This window comes from Dendropsophus ebraccatus, chromosome 9, assembly GCF_027789765.1.
Source record: "Dendropsophus ebraccatus isolate aDenEbr1 chromosome 9, aDenEbr1.pat, whole genome shotgun sequence".
Taxonomy (NCBI): domain Eukaryota; kingdom Metazoa; phylum Chordata; class Amphibia; order Anura; family Hylidae; genus Dendropsophus; species Dendropsophus ebraccatus.
Window position 1 is genome coordinate 119,564,850 of NC_091462.1, and position 25,169 is coordinate 119,590,018.

Consider the following 25,169-nt stretch of genomic DNA (forward strand, 5'->3'; position numbering starts at 1 on the left):
GAGTGTATGTAACCCCTAAGCCTAGAGCACCTCAAGGAGAACCACCAAGAACTGTGACCTGTATAGAGTGTATGTAACCCCTATACCTAGAGCACCTCAAGGAGAACCACCAAGAACCGTGACCTGTATAGAGTGTATGTAACCCCTATGCCTAGAGCACCTCAAGGAGAACCACCAAGAACTGTGACCTATATAGAGTGTATGTAACCCCTATACCTAGAGCACCTCAAGGAGAACCACCAAAAACTGTGACCTATATAGAGTGTATGTAACCCCTATACCTAGAGCACCTCAAGGAGAACCACCAAAAACTGTGACCTGTATAGAGTATATGTAACCCCTATACCTAGAGCACCTCAAGGAGAACCACCAAGAACTGTGACCTGTATAGAGTGTATGTAACCCCTATGCCTAGAGCACCTCAAGGAGAACCACCAAGAACTGTGACCTATATAGAGTATATGTAACCCCTAAGCCTAGAGCACCTCAAGGAGAACCACCAAGAACTGTGACCTATATAGAGTGTATGTAACCCCTAAGCCTAGAGCACCTCAAGGAGAACCACCAAGAACTGTGACCTATATAGAGTGTATGTAACCCCTATACCTAGAGCACCTCAAGGAGAACCACCAAAAACTGTGACCTATATAGAGTGTATGTAACCCCTATACCTAGAGCACCTCAAGGAGAACCACCAAGAACTGTGACCTATATAGAGTATATGTAACCCCTATACCTAGAGCACCTCAAGGAGAACCACCAAGAACTGTGACCTATATAGAGTGTATGTAACCCCTAAGCCTAGAGCACCTCAAGGAGAACCACCAAGAACTGTGACCTATATAGAGTATATGTAACCCCTAAGCCTAGAGCACCTCAAGGAGAACCACCAAGAACTGTGACCTATATAGAGTGTATGTAACCCCTATACCTAGAGCACCTCAAGGAGAACCACCAAGAACTGTGACCTATATAGAGTATATGTAACCCCTATACCTAGAGCACCTCAAGGAGAACCACCAAGAACTGTGACCTGTATAGAGTGTATGTAACCCCTATACCTAGAGCACCTCAAGGAGAACCACCAAGAACTGTGACCTGTATAGAGTGTATGTAACCCCTATGCCTAGAGCACCTCAAGGAGAACCACCAAGAACTGTGACCTATATAGAGTGTATGTAACCCCTATACCTAGAGCACCTCAAGGAGAACCACCAAGAACTGTGACCTATATAGAGTATATGTAACCCCTATACCTAGAGCACCTCAAGGAGAACCACCAAGAACTGTGACCTGTATAGAGTGTATGTAACCCCTATACCTAGAGCACCTCAAGGAGAACCACCAAGAACTGTGACCTGTATAGAGTGTATGTAACCCCTATGCCTAGAGCACCTCAAGGAGAACCACCAAGAACTGTGACCTGTATAGAGTGTATGTAACCCCTATACCTAGAGCACCTCAAGGAGAACCACCAAGAACTGTGACCTGTATAGAGTGTATGTAACCCCTATACCTAGAGCACCTCAAGGAGAACCACCAAGAACTGTGACCTATATAGAGTGTATGTAACCCCTAAGCCTAGAGCACCTCAAGGAGAACCACCAAGAACTGTGACCTATATAGAGTGTATGTAACCCCTATACCTAGAGCACCTCAAGGAGAACCACCAAGAACTGTGACCTATATAGAGTATATGTAACCCCTATACCTAGAGCACCTCAAGGAGAACCACCAAGAACTGTGACCTGTATAGAGTGTATGTAACCCCTATACCTAGAGCACCTCAAGGAGAACCACCAAGAACTGTGACCTGTATAGAGTGTATGTAACCCCTAAGCCTAGAGCACCTCAAGGAGAACCACCAAGAACTGTGACCTATATAGAGTGTATGTAACCCCTATACCTAGAGCACCTCAAGGAGAACCACCAAGAACTGTGACCTGTATAGAGTGTATGTAACCCCTATACCTAGAGCACCTCAAGGAGAACCACCAAGAACTGTGACCTATATAGAGTGTATGTAACCCCTAAGCCTAGAGCACCTCAAGGAGAACCACCAAGAACTGTGACCTATATAGAGTATATGTAACCCCTAAGCCTAGAGCACCTCAAGGAGAACCACCAAGAACTGTGACCTATATAGAGTATATGTAACCCCTAAGCCTAGAGCACCTCAAGGAGAACCACCAAGAACTGTGACCTATATAGAGTGTATGTAACCCCTATACCTAGAGCACCTCAAGGAGAACCACCAAGAACTGTGACCTATATAGAGTATATGTAACCCCTATACCTAGAGCACCTCAAGGAGAACCACCAAGAACTGTGACCTGTATAGAGTGTATGTAACCCCTATACCTAGAGCACCTCAAGGAGAACCACCAAGAACTGTGACCTGTATAGAGTGTATGTAACCCCTATGCCTAGAGCACCTCAAGGAGAACCACCAAGAACTGTGACCTATATAGAGTGTATGTAACCCCTAAGCCTAGAGCACCTCAAGGAGAACCACCAAGAACTGTGACCTATATAGAGTGTATGTAACCCCTAAGCCTAGAGCACCTCAAGGAGAACCACCAAGAACTGTGACCTGTATAGAGTGTATGTAACCCCTATACCTAGAGCACCTCAAGGAGAACCACCAAGAACCGTGACCTGTATAGAGTGTATGTAACCCCTATACCTAGAGCACCTCAAGGAGAACCACCAAGAACTGTGACCTATATAGAGTATATGTAACCCCTATACCTAGAGCACCTCAAGGAGAACCACCAAGAACTGTGACCTGTATAGAGTGTATGTAACCCCTATACCTAGAGCACCTCAAGGAGAACCACCAAGAACTGTGACCTGTATAGAGTGTATGTAACCCCTATGCCTAGAGCACCTCAAGGAGAACCACCAAGAACTGTGACCTATATAGAGTGTATGTAACCCCTATACCTAGAGCACCTCAAGGAGAACCACCAAGAACTGTGACCTGTATAGAGTGTATGTAACCCCTATACCTAGAGCACCTCAAGGAGAACCACCAAGAACTGTGACCTATATAGAGTGTATGTAACCCCTATACCTAGAGCACCTCAAGGAGAACCACCAAGAACCGTGACCTGTATAGAGTGTATGTAACCCCTATACCTAGAGCACCTCAAGGAGAACCACCAAGAACTGTGACCTGTATAGAGTACATGTAACCACCAAGAATGTTGTGTCTTTATTGAGTAAAGTCTCCAGTATATGTGTGTGGTGTCCCACCACTTGTGTTTTTCTCTCTCCCGTATACCTGTCATAAAATAATTTTTTCTCTCAGGTTAAAGTGGTGGATGAAAGATATTTAGTTTCCCCACTAGGTGTCTGTATTTTCTATATGTACATGTATTTTTATGTGGTGCATAGCTGAAGGTAGTCATGGGTTAATGTCTTATGCATACCATGTATTTCTTGCTGACCAATAGGAGGTGCTCTTTGCTTCTCAACCTCTTTTCTTCTTGCTCCTGCGTACACCCATCCCCACCCCCCACAGGCAGGCATACAGAGGCCCCTGTAGGAGGAGTTTCACTGGTGAAGGAAGTCCAGTTAGTTCTAGTCTGATTCTCAGAGAGGAAGGACACAAAAAGCAGCAGTCCCTGCAGAAGTTAAAGCGACTCTGTACCCACAATCTGTCCCCCCCAAACCCCTTGTTCCTTCGGATAGCGGCTTTTACTCCAAGATCTGTCCTGTGGTTTGTTCGGCAGGGGATGCAGTTATTGTCATAAAAACTATTTTTAATCCGGCAGCGCTGTGTCTAACGGCCGGGGCTTACATTTGTATATGCATTAGGCTGGCACACCCTCTCCGTCCTTCCTCCTCATCATTAGGAATGATTCAGGAACATTTACTGCTGTTTGAGCTATGCACAGGTGTATTAACGATCCAGCCCATGTGCCAGGATAATACAGGTGGGGAATAGGAAGCAATCTGCCTGGAGCATTCCTAATGATGAGGAGGGTGGCGAGGAAGGACAGAGAGGTGGTGCCAGCCTAATGCATATACAAATGTAAGCCCCAGCTGTTAGACACAGAGCTGCCGTATTAAAAATTGTTTTTATGACAATAACTGCATCCCCTGTCGAACGGACCCCAGGACAGATCTTGGAGTAAAAGCAACTATCCGAAGGAACAAGGGGTTTAGGGGGGGTCAGATTGTGGGTACAGAGTCGCTTTAAGCCAGGGCCTGGCTTATGCCAGGACCCCTGTCAGTGACAGAAGTCAGTTGAGTCTAGTCACTGAAGTGTATAGATGCAGTCAGAGACCAACAGTTTGTTTACAACCACTACTTTGTCTACTATGCAGTGCTAAGCACACCCAAGGGAGAGGTAACCAACACATCTGAAAAGAGCAGTATCCTGATCAGAGAGGAATTAGCCTCGATAGGACAAAGCAGCCAGTACAGAAGGCCTACGTATCCTATTGTGCAGTGCAGGTAACTGGGACACCTAGCTACACCCAGATAACCACAACTGGGGCTTGTACTACACTGCTGGGACGGATTCGACGATACCAGGGGGCAGAAGGTGGTCAGACACAGTCTAAACACAAGTACAAGTACAATGTCCCTTTGGTGTTGTGCGGTGATATGCTGAGGGGTTGTGTTGCTGGGTGGTGTAGTGCAACCTTAGGGCTTACCTTCTGAAACCTTCCTGTCATGGTGGGGTCTGAGGGTGCTGGGGCCCTTGTCTTCTCCAGCATACACACAGGGACATATATAATTTTTAATAAAAGTCTTCACACAATAGCGGTGAAAGTATATTAAGACTTTACTTGAAGGATAACTATATACAATCCAATACAGGGGCGTCTGATGACAGGAAACTGTTGGCTTGATCAGAGTCCTTAGCTTCAGGGGGAGGGTTACCGTGGTTACTATAGCTTAGACTTAGTGGATAAATAGGATTTCAAAGAGACAGACCTGTTCCAGAGACTTTATAGCTTTCCGCCTTTATAAGGTACGTGTGAATAGGTACTTGAAGTTACTTAAGAGACTTGACGCTGTCAACTTGGAAGCCAGGAAGATGTGGACGGTGAATGGGAGACCCTCTATCACTTCACCAATCCAACAGCAGGCACTAATAAATACAGAGGATTTCCTGCTGAGACTTTGAAGACACGTATAAGTCCTTATGGCTGACTGGAAACAGGTTAGGGGGCTGAGGATGGAGTCTGACAGGATTACTGAGGTGACGTGGGGAGGTTAGATGTGACTCTGGCAATGCCAGACTACCCACTGTCACTGAGGAGACCGCACAGTCCTCTTGGTAGAAGGTGGGTGGAGCTAGCTTTCCAGCAGAGTACACAGCTACACTGGGTTGGGACTCGTCTGGCAAACTCCCCTACTCTACGTTCTACTCTAAAAGCACCGCCACAGCTACCTCGCTTACTTCTTCTGAAGCACCTCCTCCGAGCACAAAGGTCAAGCACTCTATTCTGTGAAGATTACTGTCTGTAAACCATGTACTGTTATATTGAAAAGCCTTACAGTAAAGCTGTTCTATTTTTTATACTACTGGGACTGTCATCTTCTACCCGCCCCGGCACCTATACACACACTACCACACACCTTGGGTTATTTTTCCCCTTTCTGTGGGTGGCGTACCGATAGTCCGGTTGGGTCAGTTTCCACTCAGGACTGCCGTAACAAAAGCCCAAGAGACCCAGAACAACCCAGCAGGTTACTGACCATTTGGGGAACGCTACTGGCTATAGAAAACAAACCGGTATCAACATCTCACCTGTGTGCTGGACTAGCACTGGCGTCACGACATAACATCCATGTAGTAGACCACTACATGTGGAACCATCCTCTACTAGCTGTCCTCACCACAGCACTGCCCCCCTACCTACATGGTGACAGTCTCTGTCTCTCTTGCAGTCTCCAGCAGCTGGTGGTCGGATCATCTCTGGACGTGAATCTAACAGTGTTGGTGACCAATACCGGGGATGAATCCTTCAACACTCGTGTCCTCATTCCCTTCCCCCCAGACCTCTCTTATCGTAGAGTTTCTCTTATAGAGGTATGTCAGTCTCTTATCATAGTGTCTCTTATAGAGGTATGTCAGTCTCTTATCATACTGTAGTGTCTCTTATAGAGGTATGTCTCTTTCTGCCCGTGTCTCTTCCCCTTGGATTGACCTGGTTATCTGTTACGTTTCTGATTTGTAGAGCAACAAGCGAGTGACAATTACTTGTTCAACAGAGAAGAACCAGAGAGTGGTGAACTGTGGGGTGAACAGACCTGTGCTGAGACCCAACACTACGGTAAGAGAGAGCGCAAGAGACTGCTGACAGTGAGAGACCTCATGTCATATGGGAGACTGCTGACAGTGAGAGACCTCATGTCATATGGGAGACTGCTGACAGTGAGAGACCTCATGTCGTATGGGAGACTGCTGACAGTGAGAGACCTCATGTCATATGGGAGACTGCTGACAGTGAGAGACCTCATGTCATATGGGAGACTGCTGACAGTGAGAGACCTCATGTCATAAAGCAGTAGGAGACAGCTGGCGGTCTGATGCTCCTGGCATACATGGTGGCAGCTGGTGAGCGCTCACTGTAGTGAGTTGCAATAAGTTTCTGTCCCTCCCGCCATTACTCTTCTGCTGCCCATAGACATCAGGGTCCCTCGCGCCATTGCTCTTCTGCTGCCCATAGACATCAGGGTCCCTCCCGCCATTGCTCTTCTGCTGCCCATAGACATCAGGGTCCCTCCCGCCATTGCTCTTCTGCTGCCCATAGACATCAGGGTCCCTCCCGCCATTGCTCTTCTGCTGCCCATAGACATCAGGGTCCCTCCCGCCATTGCTCTTCTGCTGCCCATAGACATCAGGGTCCCTCCCGCCATTGCTCTTCTGCTGCCCATAGACATCAGGGTCCCTCCCGCCATTGCTCTTCTGCTGCCCATAGACATCAGGGTCCCTCCCGCCATTGCTCTTCTGCTGCCCATAGACATCAGGGTCCCTCCCGCCATTGCTCTTCTGCTGCCCATAGACATCAGGGTCCCTCCCGCCATTGCTCTTCTGCTGCCCATAGACATCAGGGTCCCTCCCGCCATTGCTCTTCTGCTGCCCATAGACATCAGGGTCCCTCCCGGCCTCATACAGTCAGGTTCTTCAGAATCCGGGTCCTGGTGCGGATGTCCTGGTATATAAGCCTGGTACCAGACAGTGAGGTCAGGAGATGCCTCCATACATACGGCTCCACCATGCTCCAGAGCCCACCTCTCATCCTCAGCTGAATCTCTTGGTCGATCCCCATTGGCAGTGTTCACATTACACATTCACCCTGAAGTCTCCCTGTTACAGCCGTAACCATGTCCAGGATCTACAGCAGCCAGGTAGCTCCTGCGCTCAGTCTTATCTCCCCGATTTCTTTCAGGCCGTCTTCTTGGTTGGTTTCCATGTTGCACGGACAGCCCATCTGGGAGACTCCTTAACTATGACTGGCAATGTGATCAGGTAAGTGACCAGAGCTGCATGGGATCCAGATGGGATGTGACAGGTTCTTGGCCATAGATAACTCTTCATGTCTCTCTACAGTGACAACGGTGGAGTTCTCAATGATCTCATGAACTCCTCTGCCACCATAAAAGTGATGTACTCTGTCTACGTAACCATCACCAGGTGAGTAAAGACCCGAGACGTCTGTGATGTATGTGAGAGCGCTCATACCCCCTTCTATAGACCCGAGACCTCTGTGGTGTATGTGAGAGCGCTCATACCCCCTTCTATAGAGCCGAGACATCTGTGGTGTATGTGAGAGCGCTCATACCTCCTTCTATCGAGCCGAGACATCTGTGCTGTATGTGAGAGTGCTCATACCCCCTTCTATAGAGCCGAGACATCTGTGCTGTATGTGAGAGCGCTCATACCCCCTTCTATAGAGCCGAGACATCTGTGGTGTATGTGAGAGAGCTCATACCCCCTTCTATAGAGCCGAGACATCTGTGCTGTATGTGAGAGCGCTCATACCTCCTTCTATAGAGATGAGACATCTGTGCTGTATGTGAGAGAGCTCATACCCCCTTCTATAGATCAGAGACATCTGTGCTGTATGTGAGAGCGCTCACACCCCCTTCTATAGAGCCGAGACATCTGTGGTGTATGTGAGAGCGCTCATACCCCCTTCTATAGAGCCGAGACATCTGTGGTGTATGTGAGAGCGCTCATACCCCCTTCTATAGAGCCGAGACATCTGTGGTGTATGTGAGAGCGCTCATACCTCCTTCTATAGATCAGAGACATCTGTGCTGTATGTGAGAGCGCTCATACCCCCTTCTATAGAGCCGAGACGTCTGTGCTGTATGTGAGAGCGCTCATACCTCCTTCTATAGAGCCGAGACATCTGTGGTGTATGTGAGAGCGCTCATACCCCCTTCTATAGAGCCGAGACATCTGTGGTGTATGTGAGAGCGCTCATACCCCCTTCTATAGAGCCGAGACATCTGTGGTGTATGTGAGAGCGCTCAAACCCCCTTCTATAGAGCCGAGACATCTGTGGTGTATGTGAGAGCGCTCATACCCCCTTCTATAGACCCGAGACGTCTGTGGTGTATGTGAGAGTGCTCAAACCCCCTTCTATAGAGCCGAGACGTCTGTGGTGTATGTGAGAGCGCTCATACCCCCTTCTATAGAGCCGAGACATCTGTGCTGTATGTGAGAGCGCTCATACCCCCTTCTATAGATCAGAGACATCTGTGCTGTATGTGAGAGCGCTCATACCTCCTTCTATAGAGCCGAGACATCTGTGCTGTATGTGAGAGCGCTCATACCCCCTTCTATAGAGCCGAGACATCTGTGCTGTATGTGAGAGCGCTCATACCTCCTTCTATAGATCAGAGACATCTGTGCTGTATGTGAGAGCGCTCATACCTCCTTCTATAGAGCCGAGACGTCTGTGGTGTATGTGAGAGCGCTCATACCTCCTCCTATAGAGCCGAGACATCTGTGCTGTATGTGAGAGCGCTCATACCCCCTTCTATAGATCCGAGACCTCTGTGGTGTATGTGAGAGCGCTCATACCTCCTTCTATAGAGCCGAGACATCTGTGCTGTATGTGAGAGCGCTCATACCTCCTTCTATAGAGCCCGAGACATCTGTGGTGTATGTGAGAGCGCTCATACCCCCTTCTATAGAGCCGAGACATCTGTGGTGTATGTGAGAGCGCTCATACCTCCTTCTATAGAGCCGAGACATCTGTGCTGTATGTGAGAGCGCTCATACCTCCTTCTATAGATCAGAGACATCTGTGCTGTATGTGAGAGCGCTCATACCCCCTTCTATAGATCAGAGACATCTGTGCTGTATGTGAGAGCGCTCATACCCCCTTCTATAGATCAGAGACATCTGTGCTGTATGTGAGAGCGCTCATACCCCCTTCTATAGATCAGAGACATCTGTGGTGTATGTGAGAGCGCTCATACCTCCTTCTATAGAGCCGAGACATCTGTGCTGTATGTGAGAGCGCTCATACCCCCTTCTATAGAGATGAGATATCTGTGCTGTATGTGAGAGCGCTCATACCCCCTTCTATAGAGCCGAGACATCTGTGCTGTATGTGAGAGCGCTCATACCTCCTTCTATAGAGGCGAGACATCTGTGGTGTATGTGAGAGCGCTCATACCCAATTCTATAGAGCCCGAGACGTCTGTGGTGTATGTGAGAGCGCTCATACCCCCTTCTATAGAGCCGAGACCTCTGTGGTGTATGTGAGAGCGCTCATACCCCCTTCCGTAGATCAGAGACATCTGTGCTGTATGTGAGAGCGCTCATACCCCCTTCTATAGAGCCGAGACATCTGTGCTGTATGTGAGAGCGCTCATACCCCCTTCTATAGAGCCGAGACATCTGTGGTGTATGTGAGAGCGATCACACCCCCTTCCGTAGATCAGAGACATCTGTGCTGTATGTGAGAGCGCTCATACCCCCTTCTATAGAGCCGAGACATCTGTGCTGTATGTGAGAGCGCTCATACCCCCTTCTATAGAGCCGAGACATCTGTGGTGTATGTGAGAGCGATCACACCCCCTTCCGTAGATCAGAGACATCTGTGGTGTATGTGAGAGCGCTCACACCCCCTTCTATAGATCAGAGACATCTGTGCTGTATGTGAGAGCGCCCATAAACCCTTCCGTAGATCAGAGACATCTGTGGTGTATGTGAGAGCGCTCACACCCCCTTCCGTAGATCAGAGACATCTGTGCTGTATGTGAGAGCGCCCATAAACCCTTCTGTAGATCAGAGACATCTGTGGTGTATGTGAGAGCGCTCACACCCCCTTCCGTAGATCAGAGACATCTGTGCTGTATGTGAGAGCGCTCACACCCCCTTCCGTAGATCAGAGACATCTGTGCTGTATGTGAGAGCGCCCATAAACCCTTCTGTAGATCAGAGACATCTGTGGCGTGTGAGAGACGACCTCCTTGATACTGCAGCAGTTCTCGGTGGCTGAGATGCTACTAGGGGATGGATATCGGCCCATGTGGACAGGATGACTTCTCAATGTTCTTTAGTTGTTGGTCCTGAAATGGGGACTGTGAAGGCCGGGGGGTGTAGGGAAAGCACACCGCCATGTTCCTTGAGCCAATCCATTACTATAAAAGCCTTGTGAGTGGTTCATTGTCCTGCTGACAGTTTCCTTCTGCCAAAGGGATGAACGTGGTTTCCATATGAGTAGATGAGCTTTACTATCCAAATGTCCTGGATTCTCTGATACCTGTGGAAGGACAAGAAAACACTCTCCCTCTTTATGGATCCCTGCTGCTTACTCTGAACCAAACACTATGGTGTCACAGAGATCTAGATCCATTAGATCGGCTCTTGTTTCACTGCAGAGATCTGAATCCATGTGACTGGCCATGTTTCTTCACAGAAATTTAGAACCATCTGACCGGCCATGTTTCTCAGAAAGATGTGGATCCATCTGACTGGACCATGTTCCTCATCAGAAATCTGCATCCATCTGAAGGGGCCATGTTTCTCCACAGAGATCTGGATCTATTTGTCTAGGCCATGTTTCTCCAGAAATAGTGGGATCCATATGGCCACCGTGTTTCTTTACAGAGATCTGGATCCATCTGACCAGAAGGTTTTTCCCCACAAATATCTAGATCCATCAGCCAGCCATGTTTCTCCACAGACCTCTGGATCCAGCTGCCCAGAAGATTTTTCTTCAGGGATCTGAACCCATCTGATATAACATGTTTCTCCACATATATCTGGACACATAGGACCAGAAGATTTTTCCCCACGTTGATCTGGATCCATCTGAACAGCCATGTTTCTCAACAGAGATCGAAATCCATCCAACCAGGACATGTTTTTTCATATAGACCTGGATCCTTTTGACTTGACCATGTTTCACAACAGAGATCTGGATGAATCTAATAAGACCATGTACTCCACAGAGATTTGGATCCATCTGATCGGCGATGTTTCTCTATAGAGATCTGGCCCTAGCTGACCGGCCATGTTTCTCCACATAGATCTGGATCCATCTTACCAGCCACTCTCTAAATACTCTCCACACCATTCTCTATATATTCTTCAAACCATTTTCTGAGAAAACCCCATAAGATTGGTCCTCTCTCTCTATAGATTTTCCTACCTAATATAGGTTTCCCAGATAACTGATCCCTGAATCTTCTGCCCCTCTGGGCCCGGCTAGTCACACCCGGATGACCAGACCCTGCTCTCTCTCTAGATTTTCCTACCTGATATAGGTTCCCCAGATAACTGATCCGTGAATCTTCTGCCCATCTGGGTTTGGGGTTCTGATCTCCATCCAGGGAAGATCCCATAGGGCAGCGGGCAGGGCCGTATATCCTGTATCTTTGGCTGCTGTACAGAGCTGTGTATATTTTGGGGTGAGGGGAGCGGACAGTAAATGAGACCACCACTATATTGCTCTATGATGACTTGTTCCTTTCTATGTGTTTCAGCCTTGAAGAGTCCAGTAAATATGAGAACTTCACATCCCCGGAGGCCAGCATTAAACACGTCTACAAGGTGAGGACGTCCACGCTGTATGTATGGGGTATGAATGCAGGTACCCCAGATACCCCCATATAACATTCCCCCCAATATTCCTCTATCCTTCAGGTGGAGAATCTCGGGGTACACTCGCCCCCTCTCTCTGTCACCTTCATGATTCCCATCCGTCTGGGGGAAAGCAACGTCTGGGAGAGGCCGAACATCACCAGCTCTGAGGTAAATCCGAAAATCTCTACCTGATCAGGATGATCATAATATTCTGCCCCCTAATACCACAATCAGATACTGCATGGAAACTAAGAGTTATCCAGGAGACTGTATCTAATCCTGAGGACTGTATCCAATCCCGAGGGCTGCGCCTAACCCCCAAAGGGGTGTGTCTAACCCCCAAGGGCTGTGTCTAACCCCCAAGGGCTGTGTCTAACCCCGAGGGCTGCATCTATCCCCGAGGGCTGTATCTAACCCCGAGGACTGTATCTATCCCCGAGGACTGTATCTATCCCCGAGGGCTGTATCTAACCCCGAGGGCTGTATCTAACCCCGAGGGCTGTATCTATCCCCGAGGACTGTATCTATCCCCGAGGGCTGTATCTATCCCTTAAGACTACAGTGGGTACACCCACACTTACTTGCCTTTCCTCCTTCTTCTCCTGACTATTTGCAGCACTTTTCCTGTCCTCTGACTCCATCGTATCCATTGTGTGTCTCTTGCCTTCTTTGCAGCCGCAGATCACCACATGTACAACAATCAGTGAAAGTAAAGGCCCTCGGAACCACCGGGAGCTCCTGACAGCAAGTCCAGTCCTGGTAAGAACCTTCCTCATCATCACACCAAGCTATTCTGGCACTGGTCACACACATCACATAGAACCTAGCGGACCTCCTCCAGTGGACCGAGAACGTCCATAGCTCTGCCCACATATCCACACTTACTGTTCTTACGCTTACATGTACGAGAATCTCTTCCCATCTCTGCTCCAACCGGGAATGAGTCCACCCAGTAGGACAACCAGTGGGTGAAGAGCACATAACTGGCCTCTGTACCCACTGAGTCTCCATCTGCGGGCAGCTGTCTACACATGGGCTCCAGATGGGCTAATATTCCTGGTCATGCTGCTAGTAAGATTGCAGACATCTTGTCACGAGACACAGCTCCACCACTCGAATAGAACGGTGGTTAACAATACAAGGTCTAGTAGAAGGTGCAGAACATTACACGGGGGCTATAGCTGCTTACAAGAAACCAGACATCTCCCTGAATTGTTGACTTCACTTTAAGATCTGAAGGTCTAAAGGGAATGACCTGACCCTTCATCCTTGTTCTCCTCTTCCTCCACAGAACTGCTCCATCGGGACATGTCTCCGATACATCTGTAACATCAGCAATTTGATGGATGGGGAATCGGTGACTTTCACCATCAGCGGACCAGTGACCAAGGACTGGGAGACACAGGTCATGATGCTTTCTATGTGCAGAGAAGGTCTATCGATAATACTGAGGAGAGAGGCGATAGAATGAGTCCTATATGTCTATATCACCTTCATTAGGAACACTCTCCAGATACTATGGGACTATGGTGTGTGTAGTAACTGTGCAGGAGATAGGATGTCCCAGTGGTGAGGCTCAGTCCTTCATACAGGGTGTATCCACCATGAGTGTATTACAGCGCTCCCCTGAGAGGTGGTGTACATCAAGACAGTAATGTATGGTCCAGGCCAGGTTTGGTGGTGGTGATAGAGGACCCATCCTGGCACTGCAGGGAGTGTCTTGGGATAGTGGTGGATGTGAATGTCGTCCCCTCGCCCTGCTCATCACTAGTTGGGAGGTGTAGCTCATGTGATTGTATATTGTGGAGTATAATTCCATTCTTCTCCTCAGACTGAACAGAAGAAAGTGTCCCTCCAGAGCACCGCAGAAATTCATTACGACCTGCAGATGTATTTTATGGAGCAGAACTTCATCAGAGCTCAGGTACAGCCAGGAGATGAGGATGATGAGGGTGGTGGTCAGCCAGGAGATGAGGATGATGAGGGTGGTGGTTAGCCAGGAGATGAGGATGATGAGGGTGGTGGTCAGCCAGGAGATGAGGAAGATGAGGGTGGTGGTCAGCCAGGAGATGATGATGAGGGTGGTTGTCAGCCAGGAGATGGTGATGAGGGTGGTTGTCAGCCAGGAGATGAGGATGATGAGGGTGGTCGTCAGCCAGGAGATGAGGAGGATGAGGGTGTTCGTCAGCCAGGAGATGAGGATCATGAGGGTGGTAGTCATCCAGAAGATGAGGATGATCATCAGCCAGGAGATGAGGATCATGAGGTGGTGGTCAGCCAGGAGATGAGGATGATGAGGGTAGTCGTCTTCCCATAGGTCTGGGTTCTCCTGTACATGTGGTTTGGCCTCTAGGGCTGAGCATATTTTTATCCCTGGACCATATTCTTCATCCTCTCCATGTTTTCTCGGCCCTCATTGTTGTGTTATCTCCGCAGGCTCAGACTGTGCTGGAGCTGGTGGTTCAGTATGACTACCTGCCGATAATACTTGGCAGTAGTGTGGGAGGATTGGTCCTCCTAGCCCTCATCACTGCCGGCCTCTACAAGGTGAGTATCATCAGTTACGTCTCTCTGGCGTCATTCACACTATATCCTCTACTTTTCTTCCATCTGCTACATGGAAACTTCTATCGGTTGTGAGACCTGAGAGGCTAGCCTCTATGTCATGGTGGCAGTGATGGGGGGCAGTGAGGAAGGCCCCCGCGGTGAATGCTCTGGGATGTTAGTTGTCTGTATCTTTGCTTGGTGCCTTCACTATTGACCACGTTGGTGTCTCGTCTCTCCGACTCTTCTCAGCTTCCTTCCTGTCCTGTTACCTCTCATCATCCCTCTCGTCTTCTCTTCTGTAGCTTGGATTCTTTAAGCGTCAGTATAAACAGATGCTGGAGAGCGAGGATGGTGATAATGCAGCAAACAATCCAGCTGTGGAGGCTCCAACCAGCGATGGCGGAAAGTGAGGAGTCCGGGGACATCCTACTGTCTGTACTGGACCCCGACCTTCTCCATATTTACCCCACACAGTATCTACCAGATTCTAGTCTCTTCTAGGATATCCTGAGTCTCTGCACATTCCCTGACACATGATCCACATGAAGCGGAGTGTGAGTGCCCCCTTATGGTCTCCAGCATCATACTCCACCCCCACCCCATCCCATAATAGTCTCCTCTACACAGATCGCTGACGAGGAGAACCAGAGACACCCAACGGGAACGAGTCATCAGGAAATGGCTGACTGTTTGTAGTACATTTGTATAATTATAATTGGGGAAGTTTTGGTATTTTTTTTGGTTCTATCTCTTCCTAATCCTAAAACCTTGCAGTTTTCTCTCTGACTCGAAAACCTAAAAATAGTCTGGCACGTCCTGTTCTCTAGAGATTACTTCTCCATAGTTCTCTCACTATCACGACTAAGATGGTAATATCTAGATAGATAGCGCGTTGGCTGCTTCTGTGTCCACCAAATTTTATTTGACTACAGACACATGGACAAGGTCATTACATATCCCTGACTGCTCACTGGATGACATTGTCAACGGACACCCAGATGCAGTCTCCAAAACTGCTGGGATGGTGCAGAGCCAGGTTACCCAACCTCAACAGGTAGCTTCAGGTGCTGAGAGAAACCAGGCCGTTCTTAAATTAATTTGTCTTGGAGACCGTCAACACACAGGTCAAGAGCTGTCGAGGGCTCTGCGCACTCAGACCGACCACTGGCTGGGTGCTAAGAACCTGGCACCAGGTAAGGTGGTGCGCGACAACGTGCCCTTAAGATTGGCAGACTTACGCACGTGCTTTGTCTGGCACACATCATGAACCTGGTTGTGCAGAAATTTCTTAAGTGCAACCTGGGTTTTAACGGTCTCCTGAAGAAGGCTTGAGGTCTTAGCCCCCACTTCCGATGTCCGCACCCAGCTTCAGCACGACTGACAGCATTGCAACGGGATCTGGGCCTCGCCGTCAACCGTCTCATCTGTGATGTGGCAACACGCTGGAATTCCACGCTCCACATGCTCCAGCAGTTGTGGCAGCAGTGTAATGCCATTATGCAGTATGAAATGTCGCATGGCCTGACTAGCAGTGGTGCGGACCTTGGGGTGTCCATTTATTGAGAGTGGAGACAGGTGAAGGATCTTTGCACCATCCTTGCCAGTTTTGAAGAGGCCACCATAATGGACAGTCGAGACCATGCCCTTGTCAGCATCACCGTCCTGGTTATATTGTTACTGGAACAAGCGCTAGGCACTCTGCGGCAGCAGGTCTCAGCAGTGATTGAGGAAGAAGAGAAGGAGGCAGACACGGAACCTTACTCACCGGAGGATGTAGAGGACCCAACTGTTACACAGTTGTATAGGTCTCCTTTAGGCACTGGGTCTAGATCGAGGGCGGGTGCAGGACGACAGTACAGCTCCCACGGTAGAGCGAATGAGGCTACCCAGGCCTCTGTTGACGGTCAGGAGGAAGAAGTGGAGGAGGATAAGGAGGCAGGGGTGGACACCAACGGTACTGATTACACTTCACTGGTAAGAGGTTGGCACAGATTACAGGGGGAAGAAGAGGATAAAGATCCTGTTGGTGCCCCTCAACCCCGAGGCTTAGGAGATCCCGATAGCATCTCACACTTGAGTGCTTGGATGCTACATTACTTCCAACATGATCCAAGCATCAAGGCAATAAAAATGAGCAGCGATCACTGGGCGGCAACCCTCCTTGATCCACGTTACAAGGCCAAAGTGAGCAATTTCCTTCCACCCACAGAAATTGATAGTAGAATGCAGAATTTTGAGACAGTGCTCATTGACCAACTCGAGACATCTTTTGGGTCTTCTCATTCTAATGTCACAGCAGAACAGCGTCAGCAATGCGGCAGCAGTAGAATGACAAATAGCTGTGGCAGCAGGCAGTGTGGAACCTTACTGGGTGACGTTTGGCAAATAATTTTTACCACCTCACCAACGCCGGCAAGGCAGGGCAGCATTATGACACACAGAGACCGCCTTCAGACTATGGTCTATGACTATCTGTGCCTCAAGATCAATGTTTTTGGACTTGGTCTTGACCCATTCAACTTCTGAGTGTCCAAACTGGATGAATGACCTGAGCTTGCTAGACACGCCATAGAAGTGTTATCTTGCCAAGCAGCCAATGTTATCTCGGAACGCTGGCGGGGTGATGTGGACTGTCTGACATTTGTAAAAATGAATCAAGTGTGGATCTCTGACCATTTTGTTGCCCCGGTTGCCGATGTCACTGACTAGTAAACTGTAGCATGTCTCCTTGACAATGTAAAATACACATTTCCACTACACTACATCTCACGTCTGTAGTTCCTATGCCTGCTGCTTCTAAAAATTGGATTCTACTGCTGCCCACAGCTACATTTATAAGTGTTACGGTTGAATTTATTTTGGAAAAATACACCTGTATGAGCTTGATGCGCACTGCATACACCTCTTTCTCCTCGTCCTCTTTGTAGGCCTCCAAATGGTTATTGTTTAAAGCGACTCTGTACCCACAATCTGAGCCCCCCAAACCACTTGTACCGTCGGATAGCTGCTTTTAATCCAAGATCTGTCCTGGGGTCCGTTCAGCAGGTGATGCAGTTATTGTCATAAAAACAACTTTTAATCCGGCAGCGCTGTGTCTAACGGCCGGGGCTTACATTTGTATATGCATTAGGCTGGCACAACCTCTCTGTCCCTCCTCCCCGCCCACCTCATCATTAGGAATGCTCCAGGCAGATTGCTTCCTATTACCCACCTGTGTGCATAATGAACATGGGCTGGATCGTTAATACACCTGTGCAAAGCTCAAACAGCAGTAAATGTTCCTGGATCATTCCTAATGATGAGGAGGGTGGGGAGGAAGGACTGAGAGGTGGTGCCAGCCTAATGCATATACAAATGTAAGCCCCGGCCGTTAGACACAGCACTGCCAGATTAAAAGTTGTTTTTATGACAATAACTGCATCCCCTGCTGAATGGACCCTAGGACAGAACTTGGATTAAAAGCAGCTATCCGAAGGTACAAGTGGTTTGGGGGGGGACAGAGTCGCTTTAAATGCCTCCATCTCCCCTGCCATGTTCTGCTACCTAATTTAGTCGAACCGCAACCTCAGTGTTCTTGCTGCCACCAATGGTACCAATTTATCCTGAGTGGGTAAAAAGCCCATTTTTTGACAGTCTGCATTGTAGAATAATTTTTTTTTTAAATCAATCTCAACAGATGAATCAATCTTTGATACAGAGGAGAAGTTGGTTAAATTTATCTTGAGTGGGTAAAAGCCCCCTTTTCTTAGTTTTGGAGGTGAAAAACCTTTCAAATATACCGTGTGTTTTCATACAGTTATATATCCAGGAAATAGAGGCTCTTCTTTTGCATATTCATGTTTCCCAGGAAGCAATGCACCTAGGATTTTACTGCATTGATCGCTTTAACTAGCAGCCGGCTGTGTTATTTTTTTCTGGTCAGTTTCTATCATAATAAACCAGACAGCATAATAACACCATTCACTGGCTACGCAGAGCCAGGTAACGCCACTTGCGGATGGACACAAGGTGAAAGAAGTCCACCAATACGATGCAACCAATGTTACAACTTATTCAAGATACACGCGTGCTATCGAACCCTAAGAAAGAGAGGGAGGTAGAGAGAAGACTGTAAGAAGAAAGACTGGAAGGAAAATGCAAAAAAGGAGGGCTAGAGGAGAGAGGGAAAAGGGGGGGATGCGGGGACCGGAACTGCCACGTCAATTAGCACAGCACCCCAAAAGGGGAAGGGAGGGCTCAAAGGATCCCAGGCCAGGCAGACATCCACCCAACACACCGGCATGACCCCGCACACAGTGAGCAACCAGGTCTCAGACATTCAGGTATGGACGGATTATTACAGCTCCATGTCTGACGTCCCCACCACCACTAAGACCCCCAGCATGTGGGACTTATATTGCACCTGGGTGTTGAGTCATTGTGGTGCCAGAATGTAAAGCAGGCGGAGGAGGAGTTAAATCCGTTCCCAGGACCATGTGTGAAGCCACAGGAAGCCTGGGCTGAAAACATTTCTTCCCACGCATTCTCTTTTACTTTCAATAAATTAACTTTTGAGAACAGCAGCTACTGATCTATTACCGGGGTTACTCTAAGGGGCAGTGTGGACACCCCGATAAGAACAAACCCCAAAACTACAAGGAAAGAGAATTCTGATAGGAAGTAACTAAATCTGGGTGTGGAGGACATCTAGAGCCAATAGACCTCTGGGGCCTCATGTCCAGTGCCTACCGTGATACACAAATAATGAGTTGTCCACCCAACCTGAAGGCCCCCTCCCCACAATCACCACACACTGACACAGAACCCTTGAGGGGACCCTATAGTAGATGTCTCCTGTGTAGTCTCCTATAGTAGATGCCTCCCGTGAAGTCTCCTATAGTAGATGCTTCCTGTGTTGTCTCCCTATAGTAGATGTCTCCTGTGTAGTCTTCCTATAGTAGATGTCTCCTGTGTAGCCTCCCTAAAGTAGATGTCTCCTGTGTAGTCTCCTATAGTAGATTCCTCCTGTGTAGTCTCCTATAGTAGATGTGTTGTGTCCCACCACGAGTATTGCTATTGGTTACACCCCTCACAACCTTAACCTTAATTACCTTCTTATCTTTAACCGCTGCTCCAGGGATTTTCTGCAACAAATTGTTAAAATTGCCCAAGCCAATGTCCAACAAAATTTTCATCTGTATGGTACAAGCCCATGCACTTGTTATCCAGTAGATCATCATACCCAATGGTTGTACTGTACCTCCTAGACCACCAACCAATCACTTTTGGGCTTTTGGGCTCTCAACTGCCCTCCCAGACCCAGCATGCCTCCATATCCTCCTCTGAACAATGGAGGACCACACTACCATAACCACTGGCCACCTTGCCAGCCAACCTTCGATCTCAGATTCCATGCCAGCCACCAGCTGCAACAACTTCAGTGTGCCTAGGTCGTTGCCTCCCCCATGTACCACAATGACATCCGGGGCCCCATGCCTCCAGGAGACTTCACTTATGACCTGGTGCAGGCCACTCGCACGCAGGCCTTTCCTGGCAAACCCTTGACCGCAACTTTCTGCCGGCAGACCAAGCTGTAGACCATATGGACGTCTTCCAGCCGTCTTGCCGCCAAATGCACATACGAGTGCCCAACGATCCACACCACCTGTTTTCCTAGGAAAATTAAACAGAAACCGTGACAGCATACCAGAACAACAACACAGGACAACATTACTGTAAAACCTTACGCACATAAGTTTTGAATGCTTTTGACTTCCATCTTTTTTATCCGGTCATCCCTGAAACCTTTTGCAGCCGTGTCTGAAGCTGCCCCAATCCGAAAAGAATGTGACCCGTAAGTTGCAGGATTGACACCACCGCACTTCTTCAATACTGCACAAAACTGGAGCCGGGACAGTGCACTCCTGTCTTTATGCCGTCTCCCCTTTTACCCCTTATCTCCTTATATCTGCCCACCGCCCGTAAGGGACACAACTGATCCCCAATCTTCTGTAGTGACACCCATGGTCCCTTACCCTTCTGATCTGTTTTAGAATGGGCAATGAAACACATCACATTATCAACCAATGAACTTGTCACCAACTCCCCTAGGATGGGATCACCACTTGCCAGACACAATTAGGGCTATGCTAACCAATCTTTCTTGCAGTAGGTACTAATGCAAAAAAGTCCTTTTCAGTAAAATTTCAAAATCAGATATTTTTAGGGACCTGTTCAGGTTTAAAGTGTATTTGAGGGGCCTGTATGTTAGAAAGCCCCACAAAGCACCCCATTTCAGAAACTGCACCCCCCAAACTCTGCAAAAGCATATCCAGAAAGTGTTTTAACCCTTTAGGGGAGTCACAGAAATAAAAGCTAAGTGTGTAAGGAATTTGAAAATTTTAATTTTCTGTGCAGAGATTTTATTGTAATCCAATATTTTTCATAATTATAAACCTATTACCAGAGAAATAATTATTGCCCCGTTTCTGCAGTTCATATAAATACCCCATATGTGGCCCTATTGCGCTATTTGACGCAACCACAAGCCTCAGATATAAAGGAGCGCCTAGTGAATTTCAACGCCTCCGTTATATTTGATCATTTTTGACTGTACCACTTCAGGTTGGCAGAGGCTCTGGGGTGCCAAAACCTAAAAAACACCCCTAAAGGGACACCATTTAGAAAACTACACCCCTCAAGGAATGTAACAAGGGGTGCGGTGAGCATCTGGACCCCACAGGTGCTTCACAGATTTTCCGAACAATATGGCGTGAAAAAAGAAAAAAAAAATTTTTACACTAAAACGTTGTTCTAGCCTTCAATTTTTCATTTTCTTAAAGGGATAAAAGGAAAAAAAAAGACACAAAATGTGTAGCGCAGTTTCTCCCGAGTATGGAAATACCCCACATGTAGCGATAAAGTGCCAAGGGGGCGCAGGACGAGCCTCCAAAGGGAAGGAGCGCCAATTGGCCTTTGGAAGCTGGATTTCACTGGAAAGGATTTCAAGGGCCATGTTGCATTTACAGAGTCCTCGTGCCGCCAAGACACTGGAAACCCCCCACAAGTGACCCCATTCTGGAAACTACACCCCTCAAGGAATCTAACAAGGGGGGCAGTGAGCATATGGACCCCACTGGTGACGGGCACAAATGTGGAACAATGTGACGTAAAAGTAAAAAATTTCATTTTTTCACTTTCATGGCACAAATGTGCCCGTCATCAAGGGGTCCATATCCTCACTGCACCCCTTGTTAGATTCCTTGAGGGGTGCAGTTTCCAGAATGGGGTCACTTGTGGGGGTTTCCAGTCTTTTGGCAGCACCAGGGCTCTGTAAATGCGACATGGCGTTCATCATCCATTCTAGCCAAATCCAACCTCCAAAATCCAAATGGCGCTCCTTCCCTTGGGAGGCTTGCCCTGCGCCCACATGGCGCTTTATGTCCACATGTGGGGTATTTACGGACTCGGGGGGAAATTGCTGGCCCCCCGGGGCCAGAATCTATTCGGCACAGATATAACATTGCTGTTGCTTGGGCCATCTTGCTATGGGGGAGGTCTGACTTCCTTCTGACTTGCCTTTGTAGCCTGCTGACTTACTGGTACTGTGGGCCCGGCTGCCTTATAGCTCCCAACCCCCAATAACCCATAACCTGGGAACCCCCCATGAATGGGCTTGGCCATCCACTGGCAGGATAATGGGTCCCCTGAAAACCGAAACAGATGGGTGCTGCCATTTCCAAGGGAGCCCCTATGGCTGAGCAAGCTTAGAATGAGGGCCAGGGAGGTGGGCAAGGTTAAAGGACACCAGGTGCATTGCGTTATGGGACCCCTATGGCCCCCAGGAAGTTGGCGTTACTCACCCTGACCATAAGGTATGACAGCCAGAACACCATAATGCCTCCGCCCAACACTACCGATGCTTCTGCATTGTCACTTAGTTATCTGGGGTCCTGGGCAAGAGGGAGCCTGCAAATGGGGAGGGAGAGGGAACTCGCCATGGCTGACCCCCGCTGGTGCCCCAACGCTGGTCAGGGCGATATTGCTGCTTAGCTGACCGCAGACCGATGCTGCTGCCATGAACTACTGGGCCGGTGTTCACTGCAACAATCGCAGCTTGCGCCGGAAGGACTTCTAGTGATGGGGGCATATTACGGCCATTAGTCAAGTGGCTGCCGTGCAGTGTGCTGAGTGGGGGCAGGTGCAGGAGCAGGCGCCTAAGAGAAAGAGGGAGATCAGAACTGGTAGGGGAAAGGAACGGAGGGGACGGAGCAAGCACAGGGGAAGAGGGAGGAAGGATGGATGGAGGTAACAACAGGAGTGGACAGGACGGAGCCAGAGACCCCCACCCCACACCCCGGGCTACATCATGTGGAACCCCCCCCCCCCTTAAACAAAACAAACCCCAGGGGACAGTTACCAGTTTTAGTAACAGATGCCTTCCTCTTCACTGCTCCTGCTTGCCGCTGGACTCGCTTCGCCTGAGGCTCCTCTCCTTGCCGCTGGGATGCTCCAAACTCCTCTATGTGCTGGCTGCTCATCTTCAGGCCACAAGCTCAAACTGCCGCTGCAAGCTTCTCTCTTCAGGTTTTATAGCTCAGACAGCTGCTTCAGATTTTATAGCTCAGGCAGCTGATTCAGGTTTTATAGCTCAGACAGCTGCTTCAGGTTTTGTAGCTCAGGCAGCTGATTCACCTTTTATAGCTCAGGCAGCTGCTTCAGGTTTTATAGCTCAGGCAGCTGCTTCAGGTTTTATAGCTCAGGCAGCTGCTTCAGGTTTTGTAGCTCAGGCAGCTGATTCACCTTTTATAGCTCAGGCAGCTGCTTCAGGTTTTATAGCTCAGGCAGCTGATTCAGGTTTTATAGCTCAGGCAGCTGCTTCAGGTTTTATAGCTCAGGCAGCTGATTCAGGTTTTATAGCTCAGGCAGCTGCTTCAGGTTTTATAGCTCAGGCAGCTGCTTTCAGTCTTCATGTTTTTAGCTCAGACAGCTGCTTAAGGTTTTATAGCTCAGGAAGCTGCTTCAGGTTTTATAGCTCAGGCTGCTGATTCAGGTTTTATAGCTCAGACAGCTGATTCAGGTTTTATAGCTTAGGCAGCTGATTCAGGTTTTATAGCTCAGACAGCTGCTTCAGGTTTTATAGCTCAGGCAGCTGCTTCAGGTTTTATAGCTCAGGCAGCTGCTTCAGGTTTTATAGCTTAGGCAGCTTCTTCAGGTTTTATAGCTCAGGCAGCTGCTTCAGGTTTTATAGCTCAGGCAGCTGATTCAGGTTTTATAGCTCAGACAGCTGCTTCAGGTTTTGTAGCTCAGGCAGCTGCTTCAGGTTTTATAGCTCAGGCAGCTGATTCAGGTTTTATAGCTCAGGCAGCTGCTTCAGGTCTTCCCAGGTGATCTTCTCTCTTCAGGTGATCTTGAAAAGTGCTGTGTCTCTGGTCTGGCTACCTGTCCTTTTATACTCTAAAACCCCGCCCCCTTTACACCTAGCTCAGCTCACTACCTCCCCCAGGTATTTCCTCTGCATACTATGCATACTAATAACCCTTTTGTCTCTACACAAAGGCCATACCTGTTCCCCCCCTCCCCCACCCTCTTCCTCTTAGCTTACCTGTAACCAAACTACTACCACCATTACACTCGAACTTCCAACTAACAAAACCCCACTAACCCTGTTGTGGCCGCATAGACCCCCCTTATGGCTCCTCGCTGGGAGGCCCCTTTATCCCCAACTCGTCACACTTTTGTGTTGGATGTTGTAGGGGAAGGTCGCAAGCTATATTGCTCCCTACAGTCCCTATCCCTCCCAAAGGTCAAAACACAGGCACAAGTCTTCTTAAGTATTCTTTTACCTCATCCTCCAACATCCCGGCAGAGCACAGTACTACTTGGGTTGGGACGAAATCCTCCTCTCTGCTCTTATGATCTTTCTACGTATCCCTCAGCACGCAACCCAATCAGCAAGACTGTACTCCTCGCTATACTCCTGTCACAGATCTGGATCCTGTGTTGTCGAGTGTATTATCAAGTACATTATTAAGTGTAACTTCTACTGTCAAGGCAAAGCTGTATGTTCTGCTGCACCTAAGTACTTCCAGAGTAAACAAGAGATTATTTATGGTAAAGAGACTCTGTGATTCTTCGCACCAACACAGTATATACACAATCCTTAGGACATTTCCCCTTTCTGTGGGTGGCAGTACCTATAGTCCGGGAGGGTCACTACACCATTCCGAACCTCCGTGACACTAACCCAAAGGACCCCTCAGCAGCCCAGCAGGTCACTGACCACAGGGGAACAAGGTGTATCTAGCCCTTTAAAATAAAAGCAGGTGTGCCCCCATACCTGTATACCCAACCGGCACTGGCGTCACGACACAACACCCTAGGGTCCGGCTACATCTCGGCCAACAACCACCGGAGTGGCGTCACACTTCACCATCTAGCAAGTGACCGGCTGTACCTTCGCCATAGCACCGCAGATGCTCCTGTGTAGTCTCCTATAGTAGATGTCTCCTGTGTAGTCCCCTATTGTAGATGTCTCCTGTGTAGTCTCCTATTGTAGATGTCTCCT

General features: G+C 48.6%; 1 protein-coding gene across 2 annotated transcripts in view; it reads left to right on the forward strand.

Annotated features, from left to right (window-relative positions):
• The window catches only part of LOC138801674 (integrin alpha-D-like), a 77,380-nt gene extending 62,025 nt beyond the window's left edge, over positions 1-15,355 (forward strand). For both annotated transcript variants that reach the window (XM_069984730.1, XM_069984731.1), the window contains exons 20-30: positions 5,911-6,052; positions 6,201-6,296; positions 7,416-7,495; positions 7,577-7,660; positions 11,977-12,043; positions 12,137-12,244; positions 12,752-12,835; positions 13,368-13,481; positions 13,908-14,000; positions 14,513-14,623; positions 14,926-15,355. In XM_069984730.1, coding sequence (XP_069840831.1) covers positions 5,911-6,052; positions 6,201-6,296; positions 7,416-7,495; positions 7,577-7,660; positions 11,977-12,043; positions 12,137-12,244; positions 12,752-12,835; positions 13,368-13,481; positions 13,908-14,000; positions 14,513-14,623; positions 14,926-15,033 — 1,087 coding nt within the window. In that variant the 3' untranslated portion in view covers positions 15,034-15,355. The remainder of the gene's footprint in view (positions 1-5,910; positions 6,053-6,200; positions 6,297-7,415; positions 7,496-7,576; positions 7,661-11,976; positions 12,044-12,136; positions 12,245-12,751; positions 12,836-13,367; positions 13,482-13,907; positions 14,001-14,512; positions 14,624-14,925) is intronic.
• The last annotated feature ends 9,814 nt before the right edge of the window (positions 15,356-25,169 follow it).